The following is a 16,963-nucleotide window of genomic DNA, read 5'->3' as shown; positions in this document are numbered from 1 at the left end:
TTGTGACACAAGCACCAAGTCTCAATTTTAATGTACTAAATATTCATTTATGCACCACTGTAACACTTCAGTAATACTGGAGGTTACCTAAGAACAAATTACTTTTAATTTGATAACTAGAATTTGTTATCCCAATAACGGCAAAAATAACCACCTGTTCCAAATGGTGTTTGCTGGTGAGAAAGGCAACACTGGAAAGGACCAACTGGTGAATGAAAACTAGCAACCAGTAACATGGACTTGTTTCACAAATCTGATCAGAGTGGCCAGTTTGCCGTCTTGTTCATAAAAGAGGTACTTCATCTGCATAGCAGTGGCCAGCAAAGAGTACTTTAGCTACAGGTTACTTGCCCTATATGTAAATACAGGTAATACGGAGCTATGGTTTTCACATTCGACTGCAGCACTTAAAACGTGGCATCATGCTGTTTTACAAGTGTTAGTATCCCTTTGGTATTTCTGATCAAAAAATACACACACACACACACACACACACACACACACACACACACACACACACACACACACACAAATACATTCCCTAATTTGCCATTTCTGAAATAAAGCACTGGATTCCTGAGCTCGTCTGACAGTTTAAGTTCTACCGAAACAAAAGGAAAATTATACCTGAGGTCTATCTCCCTTCCTCAGAGTTCTTCACAACCCCTTATTTTTACAAACCCCAATTGTATAACAGATACCAAAAAAGAAAACTACAATATACAGTAAGTATCCACAGTTTACCATTTCTTGTTTCTGTTCCTTCCTGTATGCAGTAGAACATTACATCTGCAGCAGAAGCTTTCCACACCAATTTCAGTCTACACCTTTCTGAATTTCACACACAGGATACACAGCTCGTCAGAGGATCTCAGAAGGGAACACCATTTGTAGCTCACAAAGTGCAGCTGAACTGGGGAGCGGTTTAAAACTACATCTTTTCTGCTGCTCTGAAGCAGTACAAGCTTTAACGAGAACTCTGGGTAGTGTATGAGTGGAGTATTTCAATTCAGATTTTGAATATTTTCATCCTTCAAAAACAACATGACAAGAGACAAGGCTGCTATCTTGTGACAGGGAGCATTTAGCCATCTCCCACAGTACCTCAGGCCTGACAGCTCTGACCATTTTCCTGTGTGGACCAACTCAGAAGTCTTCCTCCATGCTGAAGCTGCTTCTCCGGCTGCTGGTCTTAGAGGCCCCAGGGGAGACGCCTGAGAACAGGGGGTCAGCGGCCCCGACGGGGGACAGAGCACATCCTTCATCCATGAGCATGTCCCCCAGACCCACAGTGGTGTCAAGATCCACAAAGTTCAAGGTGCCTAGGTCAAGAGGGCTGCTCATGGTCACACCCACCGGCAGTGCTGGTGGTGACAGAAAGGTGAGCCCAGAGGCAGCAGTAGGCCGTGCAGAAGCCCCACCCTCTCTTCCCATTCTATCCAGGCTGAGGACAGTGTGGGATAGAGGTGGTCCTGTCTGCTGCTGCTGCTGCTGCTGCTGCTGCTGCTGCAGGACCGACAGGTCAGAGCAAAGTCCGGTGGGGGCAGGAGGGGTTGAGAGGCCATGTAGCCGAGCCTGCATCTCCAGTTCCTTCAAAACACAATAGCAGACACTGAACCTGCACTAAAATGTGTTACCTGCACTAAGTATTATCTGCAACTCTATGTAAGGAAATCCTTCTCAGAATATTGTACTTGTAGAAATTTCTTTTCAGGACATGGTCCAGAATTTGAATGTCATTTAATAACTGTCATGCCTCACTTCCATAACTAGTGTTTTCCCAGATAATACTTCACAGCTCTGTGGTCAAGGGGTCAGGCCATGGTGCCAGCAACAGCTGTCCCTAGAGCCCCAAGCCATCTGCTACTTTCATACACTCACCTGGATGCGCAGTAGCAGGCTACGGTTGGCAAGCTCAAGCTTCTTTTGCCGTACCTCCACCTCCCTAGCACGCTGCTGCTCTTTCTGTAGCTTCCGGATATAGTCCACGGAGGCCTTCAAGATAGTGCCCTTGTTCCAGCGCATCTCACTGTCTCCAAGGCAAGGGCCAAGGATAGGGAAAAGGGTTTGAAGAGGAAGGGAAAGGAGGGGAGGAAAAAAAAAAAAAAAAAAAAAATTGTCACACTAACACTATGCTATAGACTTTATCCAATACCTTTAAAGGAACTTTAAAGAGTCAAACCACTGGACAGCTGGTAGGGTAGTGGTTAGACTCACTGCCTTTGGATCCAAAGGCTGCAGGTTTGATCCCCACCTCCAGCTGTAATACCATTGAGCAAGGTACTTACCTTAAATTGCTCCAGTAAAATTACTCAGCTGTATAAATGAGTAAATAATTAAGTAGCTTAACATTGTAAGTCACTTTGAAGAACAGCATCAGCTAAATGAATAAATGTAAACTTAAGCCTAGATTGTGATGTATTGATCACAGTTAGATTTTTAGGGCTTGAAATATTAGTCCTAGGATGCTCAGTAATATTGGTTTCATCTAATTCAAGGACAGGGATGGGGCTGACACTCACGGGTCACTGGACTTGGGAATGAGATCTCCCAACTCCTTTATGCGGTCATTGATGTTGAACCTCCTCCTTCTCTCGACTGCACACAACAGAAAGTGTGGTTCAGATGCAATGCAACACTGAACAAATTCTCTCCCTGCACTTGCCCTTTCAGTCAGCAAATAGAAACTATACAATTAATAAGGATGGAGAATACTGACAAACAAGAGTTACTCAACTGAGGTTGTGGTTGTCCTTCTTTTGCCTCTCCTTCAGCAGGGCTTTTGCTTCTGCATCTGAAACAGAGAGAATCAGTCACACTCCAATGTTATACTGGGGGAGAAAAATTTTGTGAACCTGGATAGGGAAACAAAAGGGACAGTGGATTTCCCCATATTTGGAGCTTATTCATCAGGGTGAACATTAGAATCCAATTTAAGGATAAGACCCAATCAATCTACAATAAAAGATTAACAACATCATGAATGCTTATTTTATACTGGCACACAGGAACAATAACATGGCTGTCAAATGGGCATTGGGGTCTAATTCATAAATAAACACAGTGAGCTTAGTGTTTTCCTCAAAGACATTAAACATGGTCAGATGCATCATTTAGAGTGGCATTAGCATGTTAGTACTAGAAAAGGCTTCTACAGGACAGCTCCACTGCAGACGGCCTATGAAGGAGGAAGAAAAGAGCTGTGGGAGCAGGTATTTGCTTTGGGACATATAGCAGACATAGATGAAGGACCAGGATGTTGATGCTTATGATAGACAGTGAAAGCAGATGCCTTTCTTCTACCTGTCAGCTCTGTCTTGATGTTGGGCAGGTCAGCAGGACAGGAATTGCTGACAGTGATGGCTGGGTTGCCCCCCCCTGCCCCGCTGTACACATCAAGGATGTTCCCCGACACGGGTAGCTGCAAAAATAGAGCTGTCAAAAGGTGGCCGTTGCTCCATTCTGCAGCCACAGCCCAAGAGCCATTGCACTTATTACTGAGAGACCAAATGAAACAGCTGAATGTAACATTATAAAAGCTAGAATAAGAAAAAACTTCAAACTCCCATCTTATAACCACTCAGATACTTAAGTATCTGTATGTTAAATGCATACATTCAAATTAATAAATTTCAGGGGCGTGTCTAGACAGGTGGCACAGGGTGGCACCTGCCCCCCCAACACCACTGGGCTGGAGTACTGTCAATGTTCAACATCACTGGATCAGAGCGCTGTCAGTTGCTGCCTGATTTGCAATGCGGAATCACAGCACCACATTTTTCAAAGAGGAGGAGAAACACGAGTCGACCACAGACCACGTCTCTGTTTATGGTATGTACACACTATATATTTTGAAATATGTGGACTGGGGTGTTCTCTGCAGCAAAAATATGCATACGTTAACTCCAGATAACAGCAACAGTACTAGAGCTTGATTGTCCTAGTAAAGATGACCCTCGCAGGTATAACGGCTTCAAAAACTCCCAGGAGACCCATTATATTACACAGGTAGTTTAGCTAACATCCCACCACTACCCCCCATCCATCTGTCCGTCCACGGGCCCTCCCGACTGGTTCTTGTTCCCCCCCCGGTGCCACCTCATTTAAAAAATCCTGGAATCACCCGATACACTGGTCATTTTTAGGATTTCAATAGATTTAATAACTAAAGTACACTAAAGGGATATAAAACAAGGTGCACAGTATATGTTGTTTCAGTATTACAAAGTAAGGTGTAACTGCTTTCAGTATACACTTAGAGGTATGGTAACGTGCAAATGTAGGGCATTATTAACATAAGTCATCTATCGGTTCCATTGAGCAAAACAGCAAAATACAACCTATGAGCAAAGACTCACAGTCCAAGTCAGGGAGATGATCAACTACTGCTAGAACCAATATTAAATGTTGCTTGGAATACTTTTTTCTAAATACAAAAACCACTAAATACTTCTGTCAACCAGTTCTCTCTCCGTTGCTTTTCCAGAACATAATGTGCTTTAGATAGATCACAGCTTCACCCGAACGGTCAACTGATATTTTTATCTATCATCTGATCTTCAAACATACAAAACATCCAATTTACACTACTCCAGTAAACTCAAACACTGCTTCCCCCCCACATCAGTTTACTTCCATGAACTAAAAATGTGTCAAGCAAAACTGATACATACCTCATTTTTTCTAACTTTTTCATGGTCTTTCATCAAAACCAAAATCCTCATACTTCAGTTAGGATAAACTTATCCCTGTGCGCTCACTCATGTAGGTATCAAGACACTGCAAGCGGTCCTGGACAAATGCCTCTGCAGTGCTCTCTACTCTATTCACCACAGCCTCTTCACCTCCACTCTTCTCCTCTCCTCTCTTCTACCCTGGTGGTTGACCCCTTCCTGGCTATGCAGGCCTGGCAAGTGGAAGCCATGTGTCAGAAGTCTGTTTACTCTCACTACCTGCCTACATGCCAGAGGCTCCTAGCACCCACAGCATATTGAGATTCCCAGAAAATCACCAGTTAAAGTGCCACTGGACTAGTCTTTAATCTCTGCAACTCAAAGTTACTTCAGAAATCATCTGAACCAGAATTTGACCAAATTTCTCTCAAAATTTGTTTAATACAATAGGATTTCAATGTCTATTCTGGTTAAACAACAAATTGTGCAGGGTGAATATACCGTATTGGGCAGCTGTAGTCCAGAGTCTATCAATGTCATGATGTCATCATTGAAACTGGATTCAAGGCTGATGATGTCATCAATAACATCTTCAATCTAAGCAAAGGCAAAAAAGGTAGTCAGACCAGTGCTTGTTACTCACTCATGCTGAACATTTGGACTGAAACATCTGTCAAAATTCCTGGACAACAATACAACTGGGTAATAAGTGTATGCAGCCCCCCATGACATTATCATGATGTCCTCAGCATATATGTACACCAGAAAGAGCTTATAAAGACCAAAAGGAGAGCAATATTTTGTCTATATATAAAGAAGAAATTACTATTTCATTCTTTAGATGTCTTGAAGTTATTCTCCTCCAATCCAGTTTACTAAATCTAAATGGAAGATGCTTTGGAGAAAAGCATCTGCTAAATAAATAAATGCATTTAACTAGTACATTTACGGCACCGATCTCATCTACTGAGAGAGAACACAAAGTAATTATGCTGTTTAAATGGCATATAATTAGAGCAGTCAAGACTTGGCATGTGTATATCAGGTGCAGATGTGATTAAGGTAGTCGTGTGGCATTTAGCAGTACATTGTGACATTAGGTCACAGAGGGCAAGCGGAGAGCAGGTACCTTCACGACTGGACTTCAAAGAGTTCAATTACACGTCAGACAAAACAGACAAACATTGCTCAACACCATTCCCCCCAACAAACAAACAAATTTCCATTCAGAGCCCATCCACACACAAGAGTGGTGGATTTACAAACCTCTGAATTTTGTGTTAGTTACCACATAAACACTGTAATGAATAGATCTCTACCTAAAGAATGTAAGCAAAGAAAGGACCAGTGATCCATTTTATGTGACCAGACGAGTTTCACTGAAAAACAGTGTGAATATAAACATCTTGTATTCTGTCTTGGGGAGATAAATAAGGAATACTTTATGACCAAGACCTAGGAGAATCCAAAACATTCTAAAAACCAAATCCAAAGTTCCAGTTTATGTTTATCTAATTCTATACTAGCCCTGTCCAGCACCATTAGTGTGTTGGTTCTGAAGTGGTGCTCAATCTTGCCCTCTCGAGAAGGGCTAGCACCTCTGCTTTTACCCACAATACCTTGTCATTATTAACCTCACTGGAGCAGATTACATTGAATAGATAGATTGAATAGATAACCACGTTTGATATTGAACAAATTCATTACTTTGGCGGTTTCTACATTTTATTTAGTCACACTGTGACACTATGTAAACCCTAGACCTTGTGGCTGTGTTTAGGGTTTGATTGATCATTAAAATCATTTTATGATTCCATTTCAGAGAGGAGAATGGAGAAATTACAATATTTTCTGATTTCACCAATAACTTAGTGTACAAAAATAATTTTGTTTTATTACATTCCATACAAAGTGTGTAACATGTTTGCATAGAAATGTGCTAAAGAACTATCTGGACAAGATTTAACAATACGTTTGACATTTATGAAGTAGTCACAATTCATAGTAGTAACAAACAGCTCAGCAACCCATTTGCTAAAATCTGGCAAAGCAACTACCAAATGGAAAAAGCTGGATACTGGTTAAAATAAAACATCATCACACCAAGGTCTAACTCTCAAACCATAATGCACATGTACCCCAAAGCCATATAAACACATTCCTTTTTAATGAATATTGACTGTATAACATTCTGAAAGGAGCAGTACTGAACAAGACAGCTGTACATGAAATTAACTTTATGCCCTGAAATGACATTTTCTGTCATATTTCTGAAACAAGCTATGGGCACTGAAAAACAATTACCATTATCTCTGTATCCAGACCAAAAATCTGTACATTGTTAACTTACATTTTATTCATTTAGCTGACACTTTTCTCTGAAGTGACTCACCATCTTACATTGCTTATAAAGCTACTCATATTTATTTATCCATTTATACAGCTGGGTTATTTTACTGGGGCAATTCAGGGTAAGTACCTTGTTGAAGGGTACTACAGTTGGAGATGGGAACAGAAACTGGAACCTTTGGGTCCAAAGGTAGCAGCTCTAACCACTACACTACCAGCTGTCCCATTGTGGTCATTCGTAAATTGTTCTCATCTCAGCGACTACAAGGAATAAGCAGATATGAGTGGACATTCTACTGTTTAATGACGTACTACCTCCTCCTTGCTGGATCCCAAGTTGAGCAAAGCCATGGGGCTATTAGGAGCACTGCTGACTCCAGGAGAAAGCTCAGGGGCAGAGTTGGCCTGTGGCACAAGCGATGCCCCCAAAGTATGACTGGCCTCCTTCGGTCCTAAGGTAGTAGAGAGGTATTGCTTCACCTGCTGTCTCTGCGCTTGCTGGATGTGATACTTTGTTGGGTTCTCAAGGTGGGTCTGCACCTATAGAGAGGAGAGAGAAGAGGGGAGGGGGGGAAAAAAAAAGGAAAAAAAAATCAAGGGGAAGTTTTTAAATTACAGCTTAACAGTTAACATTGTATAAATGCTCAGTTTTCAGACCGTGAAGATTTTTAAAAAAAAAAAAAAAAAAAAAAAAAAAAAAAAACTATGAAGGGAATGGCAGCAATGCCCACCTTAAGCACCTCCACAGGCACCTGTGCAGGGGGCAGACGGGGGCCCGGTGTCGGCAAAGAGACGGAGATGGCCGGTGAGGTCGCGGCAGCACGGAGCTGCTGAGCGGAGGCCTGCTGCTGCGCCTCACGCCTTTCTTGCTCACGTGCCTGCTCCCGCATCAGCTGCTGTCGCAGCAGCACACGCGACGTCATGGCGCGGTCTGTGTTGCACAGGGCACTCAACTGTGAGGAGGAGGAGCCCCAAGTTGGTCCATTTATAAACATCACTGTCTCAAATTCGGCGAAACAGAACAACTTTGACCCCCTTTATCACCTGGGAGGTTGACACAAATCACCACTCGCGCATACTATCTTCCACAGGTCAACATTTAAGGATGATACCACTGAAGACAAAAGTGCTAAGATTGACAGTTCATTGATTTCATCTGGAATGGCCCCCGAAGAAGTTCAGATTAGTGTAAAGAGTAACAGTTGAAGAATGCCTTAAACACAGTTTTCAATAACAACTTTTGCCCTTGCTCCTCTGAACAACATTACACACAAGAGCCCAATGATCATTTCATACTTTAAATTTACAGCCACCGTGCCAAAACATTATACATCTTCAGTTTAAAGAAAGAAAATTTAACTGTACAATACATTCCCAGACCCCTACTCTGATTTTACCATGGGATAATACTTTTAAAGACATGGCGTGCTTCTGCTAGATATACTCAGAAATAGCAGGAGTGCTACTAGTTTGGAGTAAGATACTGCAGAAGGTCAGCGATACACAAGAAGCTGATCATATAAATTAAAATGTAATTCTGCTGAGTCACTTGGAAGTCCCTGCAAATGGAAGAAACAAAACGGAAAGCAAACCCTTACCTTAACTCTCCGCTATTCAAACAGCCACACACATTCCATCTCTTAAAGTGGGTCTAAAAACTAGCACACACAGTTGTGTGTTTGTATAACGCTATTTCAACCAGCAGACAGAAGCTGTTCTGAAAGTGGGCTTACTTCATATTAGTCATTTCCTCTAAATGTATAAAGTACACTCACTGCTTCAAAAATTAGCCAATCAGATTTATCTTAAGCAAGTTTCACAATTAAAACTGCTGACAAAGAAAAAAAAAAAAAAAAATCCTGCCCTAAATCCTATCTGGTCTCCTTTCTCCTCATTCTCCCTGAGGGAAACTTAAATTGACAAGGAACATACACCCTTAGATTTCTTATTATTCATTTGGCACCTAGTCAAGGACCGACTGCCCCGCTGACTTAATTTGACTGAGGTTTCTAAAATCAAGTTTTCATGCAAAACATAAAATCCAAATACCAATAAAGGCAAGCTACTTTAAAACTGCCTGCATCACTTCTGTATCAATCATATTAAAGGATTTGGTAATGTAATCCTGAAAACCTATCTGATTGATGATTTCCTGCTCTGGAGCGAGCTCAAAAGGATGGGCAAACAGCTCGGAATTGTCCACCATTCAAAGACTGCATCTTAAAATAGGGTTCATGTAATAAGATACGTACAAAACAAGTACAAACAGAGAAGCACTGTCAGTCACTTGCCCGTGTAATGAAATCCAATTTAACGGCAGGGAAGTAGATGTTTCCCAGCCAAAGTCCCAAGACTAAGAACAGTTCTATACAGCAGATTACGGATTACTGCAGTTTTTTTGCAGAAACCTCAGCAGGTTGTATATATAGAATCTCAGCAACATCTTTGCTTGCTGGGCAGCTCATTAAATCCAAGAGTGCACATGTACGTTCCAACTCAGAAAATGGCACTAACACCTGAACGTCACCATTTCACAAATACACCATGAGCTGTGAGCTAAGCTTCCTAATCACCATGGAGACAAAAGGAGGTGTACTAGTTAAAGGAATGAACTTGTAGTGGTTTGCTGTACATGCGTGAGCAGGAACCCCACAGTTCCATATTTCACCAAAAAAAAAAAAAAAAAAAAAAAAACCCAAAAGAGCATAAAGAAAACTATGCAGCTGAGTACATCATGAAGGAGGAGAGAAAAAAAAAAAAAAAAAAATCATTGTTGTTACCCTGTTATAGTATACAGTAACTGCTGTGTAAGTGCACAGACACAAAGGAGCAGAGTGATGCAAGTCAGTCTGATAGAGTAATTACATACCCAAAACATTAATTTTGTCTAAGCAGAAGTGCACTTACAAAAATTACACATTTCACACGTTAAATACGGTGCCCCAACAACAAATACTTCCCTTTCAGGGATGTGACTAATCGGTTCATAAGCACTGTAAATGCACAGGCATCCACCAAAAGGCAGGAACTGAAGGACTGTCCTGCGGCCAATGGAAAAGTTCTTTTTATGTTTCATGTGTTAGGATATTGGAGAAATGAATGCCAAAAATCCATGTATGCTTTAGTAATGAGGGGTATGAACTCATTTCTACTTTCCCCCCTGGTTAGTCTGGTCATTCTAAATAATTCTTCAAGCTTAGTTACATACATTATTTTAAAAAATTATTCCAAGGTTATATTTGAACCCCATTTTTCTTTGGACGTAGCCAACTATGAATGTTTACAGCAAATAATTAATAATGCAACAACTGCAGTCCTCAGTAACATTTTTAATTCATATGCTAACAAGAACTCAAGCAAAAACAAAACTGCTTCATTCTCCAAATTAAAAAAATGCTTTAATTGCATTTTTAATGCAACTGCAGCAAAATAAATGTAACTATAGCTCTTGAACCACTGTTCTACATGCAAGTCTAAAAGTTTCCAAACTATGTTGCTGGTTTGTCTTCTCTGTGGTAAAACCCACTGCACTGCCTTTAAATAGCTTTGTGATAGATCCTTCTCTCTACCATTTGTAACAGTTATTAGCAGTGCTGATTTTTTTTTGTGCATCGCAAGCTTCTACACTACAGCTGGGAGGATTGGTCAACGATCAAGTTTATATGAAAATCAGCATTGCAACATTAAAAAGAATACTGAAGAATTCCCTTTGTGACACTGCTCATGTAAATACCTTATTAAATTTATCCTCTGCTCAAGCCATTAATTTTTCAAAACTGGAAAAAAGATTGCAAGTACTTCCATAACACAGAAATAGAAAGCAGGTAAAAAATTGTATTACTTTGTTGCACTTTGATGTGCACATTTCCACATGGCACCTTGAAAATTAAGAACTGACAATTTAAAATGCTCCAAAAAACATGGCTTACCCTCATGAAAAAGCCCAATTTTCTAGAGTGCATATTTGTGAATAATCTAGCCACATTGTTTCCTACTGACTCACTTACCTGGTGCTGCAAAACAGGGTGATTCAGAACATTATACAGAATATTATTCACACCAATAGAATATTTTGCTATCAGTTCACCGAACAAAGAAAGATCCAAAACCCATCTTCTCTCTACTTTCCTTTTAAAACTCCTGGAAAGGCACACAGAATGATGCTACATGATAGGTTGTAAATAATATTCTGTTAACCATTTATATATAGAAAATATTTATTCATTGTTATAGAGCACATAATACTGAGATCAGCCTTAACCAACATTACTTATTGTTCTGAAAATAAAGTGGCTATAAACAGGGTCTGTCTCAGACTTTTCCACATTTTAAAGAGTTAAGTTATACATCATTATAACTGACATACACAATTATACATCAATTCTCCTGGATAGTGCAATCTTACCAGTCTAAAATTATTCAGAATTACATTTCAAACGCAACGCAATTCCTTTCATGACATCTTGGTACGCCTGTGAGTTGAGCGTGTTGTCATTTTGGTATCAGCAAACTGACCTGAGGTTGATGAGCTGGATTCTGCACCGGTGGAAAGAACTCAGAGGAAGGGGTCTTCAAAGCATATATCAGCTTTTCTGCACAACCCGAGCAACAGGGACTGAGGGAAAGAGCATGGACACACAAAAAACTGAAACTGTCAGTTTGTGGAAAAGTACATTTCTTTGTTCACGTATTTTTGACATAAATATTACTTAGTAATAAAAACATTAGTAATATTATGCAGAAAGTTCACGTTAAGCAGTCTGCTAAAAGCTGAAACTACACTTCCTCTATGGCTTGAGCCAAGGAAGTTCAGTTCCTCAAGCTCACAAAAAAGCTGCAGGCAGTTCTTATTCAAATGGGGAAGTGCAATTGCCACTCGGTGTTCTTGCATCTATATGTGATTTCACAATGCATGCCAAAGTCATTTGATTGCTGGCTGAAAACAGTTATAATCTGATTAATTCAGGCTGCCTGGTATACATTACAGCGTGAGCTGAGGGCAAACCCTTAAGAGGCACCGAGAGAGGGGTCTTTCTCTGATAAACTGCACATCACTAAACCCTCACAGCCAGGGCAAAGCCTAAAAAGCAGCAGTCCCACAATGCCCCACAAGGTTCATATTAATATCTATACAATGACTTTAAACCACAGGGGCCCTTGCAGGAGAACACTGCTATTATTGCACGTGTGAAGCCAGTGTTTCTGCCCTGTAACAGGCAGATGTTCAGTGCCAAATACCCTGATGAGGGCTCATGAAATTGATAGGAGCAGAGAGGGAGGGGCAGAGGGAAACAAAGTAAAGGACTAAGCAAGGAGTGGGTACTTATATTCACCTGGGGGGTATCTTGAAGATGTCTTTAAACTCATTGGTTGGCCTTACACTATACGGATGCTGACTGCCATCAACATGTCCATTAGAACCTTCAGATGGATTCTATACGATGGCTTGCTTATTTCTAGATTTTCCCAAGTTTTTTTTTTTTTTTTACAAAGCTGCTTCAGTTCCTAAGCAAAGTAACTGGTTACTGATATTTGTTTTGTTAATACTGTGTAAGGTGGATTGATCTGAGTCTCACTCAAGAACTGAGTATTTTTCTGCAATGCATTTCTCTCCATGGTCTTCATGATACTTCCTATATGCAAAAAAGTATGCAATGCTCAATACCAGCAAGCTAATCTAGCAAAGAGGCAGCTGCTTGACTGAAAGAGGGATTTTCTACAAGTCCATTGTAAACGCATGCTAAAAATGCAAAATGTGCTAATCTACTTCCTCCAGAATGTCTTTCATCTTTGAGAGTTCATCTTGCACCACTGCTCTTACGCTGGGAGTTCCAAACACAGCCAAAAACTGTTCAGTCCAGGTCCGCTGGTGGATGTGAGCTGAACACTAGTGATGGCAAAATCGGACACACTCAGCAGGGCACAGGCAAACGCGGCGTTTGGAACACGCCGTAAATCCGCACCACACACCGATCAGAATTTTAAAGGCCAGTCCTCCACCCCCGCATGGGTTCAAGAACAGCAGAGCCCAGCTCCCTGGAGCAGCTGGAACAGGACTGTGAAGGCACTTGCTGCAGCATGGCCCTGTGGCAGACCGCCTGGCATCCAGGCGACTACAATGGCAGCTATGTAAACACAGAGAATGAAGAACTTTGTCGGCTCTCGGATGTCCCCCCCCGTCTACGGCCTTCCTGAAATCTCGTCAGGCTCACGTTCCAGTAGAAAATAAAAAGCCGAAAGCCTTCCTGAAACCTGCAACAAACAGCCCAATTAAAGATCTCACACAGGGTATTAACCTGCTACTGTTGAGTAAAGAGCAAATAAACATCTGGTGAGATACTGGAATCCCAAACCATTTCAAAAGAGTGCAAGCAAGGCTGTCTAATCCTGAACCTGCATGCAAAGACTAAAGTGTCAATGAATGTACCACGTACTTAATGATATTTATACATATCGTATCGTAGCAATATAGATATGATATGAAACAAACATCATGTTAGAAATCGTAGGAAACTGACGAACCATTTGCTCCTGCCGATACCGGGCAACAATCCGCAATCTTGAGTTTACCACATTATTTGCCGTCGACGAAGTAATTCAAGCTGTTAGGCGATATTACGACGTCAGTTATTTTTTCTCCCCTCCTAAATGTCAGTGCTGCTTCATAGCTTTTTTTGCGTTTCTCCCGGGAAGGCAAAACAAAAATACCAAAACAAGAGTAACAGGAACTGCAACTCCGACCAAAGCTGAACATTTCTAGCATTTTTCGTGACTCTTTCGACATCAACTTGATCAAGTGTATAAAAAAAAAAAACAACAAAGTTGGAAAGTAGGCTAACGTATGAAAAGCAAATATAAAGCAACAAAAAAAAAGCAGCGCTTAAGAAGTGTGACAATTTATTTGTGTCGAACCTGGTGTTACACAGTCAGTCATACCGCCGGCCGCGCTGACGAGTTTCAGTTTGTGTTGAATTCGTTTTCTAAAAACAGTTAGGGCTGAGGAAATGTTACAAATGTGAACCAGAAAGTTCCACCAGAGTCCCTGGCTGGAACCTACCAGCGGCGCCCCGCCGGTGGCCGAACCCGAGCGAGGCGTCACTGTGGGGGGGGCGGCCGTGCGTGTAACTGGCGCGGGCACGTCGAGCTCGTGCCGCCGGTGCTCCTCCGGCTCTCGGGCGCGAGCACTCACCTGCGATCACAGCCATGGCGCTCCCGCCGTGTCCTCCGCCCAGTGCTCGCGCTGCGTTACCGCAACGTTGCCGCAACGTTACAGCAAAGTTGCCAACTGTCACTGTGTCCAGCGTTCTCTCAAACCAAGTCCACGCTCACTTCAACTGTCGATGGGTTATACTTTCCGCCATCCGACGCGACGAGTCAGTCAGTCACCACTTCCCCATTCGATTCGCCCGGTTCTGTCAGCCAACATTCGCCATTTTGAAAGAGGAAACGGAGCCGGTTCCAGCACGAGGGCGTCTCCCCTTTCCTCCCCCTTTCTGTGGTGCTCCCCTCCTGTGGATAGATAGTACAGGAATATGTTTCGACTCTGGGCCTCGGCTAAGTGTTCGCGGTGCTCTCCGTGACGCTGACAGAAGCCACTAGTTACTACAGTTGTAGCCCAAAACGGGATTAAAACAACAATTAGATGCACCGACGGACACAGCTTCGGCCGATGTTCTCAAACGACAGCGTGTACGCCTACTACCTACTGTCTTCAGAAATTATTTCTTGTTACTACTTGATTAAATCGGCTCGGCTTCACAATGTGTCCCGTCCAATATGGCGCCCTGGTGGTGGGACACGGACACTGACACCGAAAGCGCTTTAAAATGGGGCGGGCGACTTGTTCTTCGCGCCTCGCAAAGCCTCCTGTTTCCTCTCCAGGCACCCAAATTAGTGCTTTATATAGCTGAAACACTTCACTTGCCACTCATCTTAGCATTTTCAAGAAGAAGACAGCTCTTTTACGATCACTTTTGATTATGACGTTTGAGAAAGTTAATCATTAAAGTGAACTGATCCGGGAAACTCCATCCATCCAATTTCAATAACCGGTTGTCCGCAGGGTCACGGTGAGCCGGAGCCTATCCCGGAATCATTAGGTGCGAGGCTGAGGGGGACGGGGGGCGCAGAGGGGGAGTAGTGCTACACACACTATTGCGATCCAGGCAATTTTAAAAATGCTAATAATACCTATTTCAGGCATTTTCTTCATATATTTTTTTTAATAAAAACTTGGCACACTGGTTATATTATGTTTACTTTTATTCATTTAGCTGACACTTTTCTTAAAAGCACTTACAATGTTTAGCTGCTTTTAAATATTTGCCCATTTATACAGCTGGGTAATTTTACCAGAGTAACTTAGGGTAAGTACCTTGCTCAAGGGTACTACAGCTAGCGGTGGAATTCAAACTGTAGGGCCTACTGAGGTCAAAATGCAGGGCTGTGTACTGCATAAGTAGTGATGATACAGTATTTCAAGAATTTCAAAAAGTATTTTTGAAATGTTGAAGGTAAGTATCAAGCAAAGATATATTTCTTCTACATGGATAAAGTCAGACACCTTGAACTGAACAAGACACTTTATTAAAAAGAAAAAAGAAAAATGACAGGCTCCGTCAATATATTTTCCAGTTCTTTCAGTTTCTTGCCTTGTTCCTGCAAGATGGTAGTTATGGATACAAGGAGGTAACAAACGTTTCACAAAAAATAAGACAATGTGAGGAGGCATCTTTACTGGGGTCGGGGGTTCTGTTATGTCACTGAAGTCGATCTCAGGTTTCTGCTCAAAGCTCTGGAATTATGTAATATTTTCCTCATAACAACACTGTTTCTCTCATGCAAAGTCATCTTCTGAGTCACTCAGAGCCTTCCTTCCACGTGTCGGTTTTAAGAATGATAATAATATACTTCTAGAGATCGGTCCTTTTTCAAGAAAGGAATTCAAATGTATACATAATTCTTACATATATACTGTGTGTATATACAATATATATAGTATAATATAATATAATATATAAACACACATATATATAATTTTCAACATATATTCTCTTTACACAGTTTTCCATACAAATTAATATGTCACTGAGAAACTCCTCTTTCACAGTTGTTTGGAAGCACTTCACAGATTATGGGATGAATGAAAAAACATGATGTTTTCACGGGTTTCACACAAGAGCCGTCGCTGCAACGTAACCAAATTCCACTTTTATTTAATATTTAGTATTGTTTTTGTGCTACAACAGCATTCTGTGAAGCGGCAGCATACAGTACATTGTCACTTTTCCCTATTACATCTTCTGATTAATCATATTGATCATATTGGCTCTGTGTCCCATTCTCACGTGTAGAACCTGAGAACCGCAAGATTCAAAACCTGGAGATGTTTTAAAATCTCGAAAGACCGCCTTTTTGTTTTGAGTAAATTAATTGTGCCACCTAGTGTGGAACAAAGCTTCCTCTAGATATGATCACAAACAATGGCCCATGCAGTTCTATTCCACTTTTCATGTTTTGCTGGGGGTGTCTTAAATTCTGTTTTTGGTCAATTTTAAAAGATATTTGGGATTAAAAAAATGAAGAAATATAAAATAAAGAGATCATACTGTATAAATATGCACTTTGTGCAGAAACACAAAGACAAGTAGGAGAAGGGGAACACAGGGTAATCAACTACATTTCTTATATACTTTCAGCTAATCATTACTGCATTTCATAAATTTTTATTCTTTTACTGTTTTAATAACAGTTGCTGTAATTGGTAACTTTTTATGATGCTATTGATCATATATATTGATCATATATGATACTATTATGGTAAATGATACCGTATATCACTGTACACAGAGGATGGACCGTAGAAGTAAAAGGAGGTCATAAGACACACATTTCCTACAACAAAAATAAAACCAAATTTTTAAACTCTAAATGAGGTTACA

General features: G+C 41.1%; 1 protein-coding gene across 4 annotated transcripts; it reads right to left on the bottom strand.

Moving 5' to 3' along the window:
- Nucleotides 1–515: 515 nt before the first annotated feature.
- On the bottom strand, nucleotides 516–15,017 carry tfe3b (transcription factor binding to IGHM enhancer 3b). 4 transcript variants are annotated; one of them, XM_018725723.2, is made up of 11 exons: nucleotides 14,729–15,017; nucleotides 14,212–14,531; nucleotides 11,538–11,637; nucleotides 7,754–7,975; nucleotides 7,338–7,562; nucleotides 5,175–5,270; nucleotides 3,304–3,421; nucleotides 2,738–2,794; nucleotides 2,523–2,598; nucleotides 1,882–2,029; nucleotides 516–1,590 (listed from the first exon to the last, which is right to left on the bottom strand). In XM_018725723.2, the coding sequence occupies exons 4-11, from the start codon at nucleotides 7,943–7,945 to the stop codon at nucleotides 1,147–1,149; spliced, it is 1,356 nt and encodes a 451-aa protein (XP_018581239.2). In that variant the 5' UTR covers nucleotides 7,946–7,975; nucleotides 11,538–11,637; nucleotides 14,212–14,531; nucleotides 14,729–15,017; the 3' UTR covers nucleotides 516–1,146. The 4 variants fall into 4 exon arrangements, with proteins under 4 accessions (XP_018581239.2, XP_018581238.2, XP_018581240.2 ...); XM_018725722.2 differs by having other exon boundaries at nucleotides 14,212–15,017; XM_018725724.2 differs by having other exon boundaries at nucleotides 7,754–7,953; nucleotides 14,212–15,017.
- Between the last annotated feature and the right edge of the window lie 1,946 nt (nucleotides 15,018–16,963).

This window comes from Scleropages formosus, chromosome 22 (assembly GCF_900964775.1).
Source record: "Scleropages formosus chromosome 22, fSclFor1.1, whole genome shotgun sequence".
In the NCBI taxonomy this organism is placed as follows: Eukaryota; Metazoa; Chordata; class Actinopteri; order Osteoglossiformes; family Osteoglossidae; genus Scleropages; species Scleropages formosus.
Note: the sequence above shows the minus strand (reverse complement) of the source record. Positions and strands in the feature narration are given on the sequence as shown.

Bases quoted from the DNA above. Each gene is read 5' to 3' on its own strand.
- tfe3b (XM_018725722.2), bottom strand. From the start codon at position 7,945: ATGACGTCGCGTGTGCTGCTGCGACAGCAGCTGATGCGGGAGCAGGCA. The intron at 3,422-5,174 runs GTATATTCACCC...CTATTTTTGCAG, and splicing joins GACTACAGCTGCCCAATACG to CTACCCGTGTCGGGGAACAT. The intron at 2,599-2,737 runs GTTGAGTAACTC...TGTTGTGTGCAG, and splicing joins GAAGGACAACCACAACCTCA to TCGAGAGAAGGAGGAGGTTC.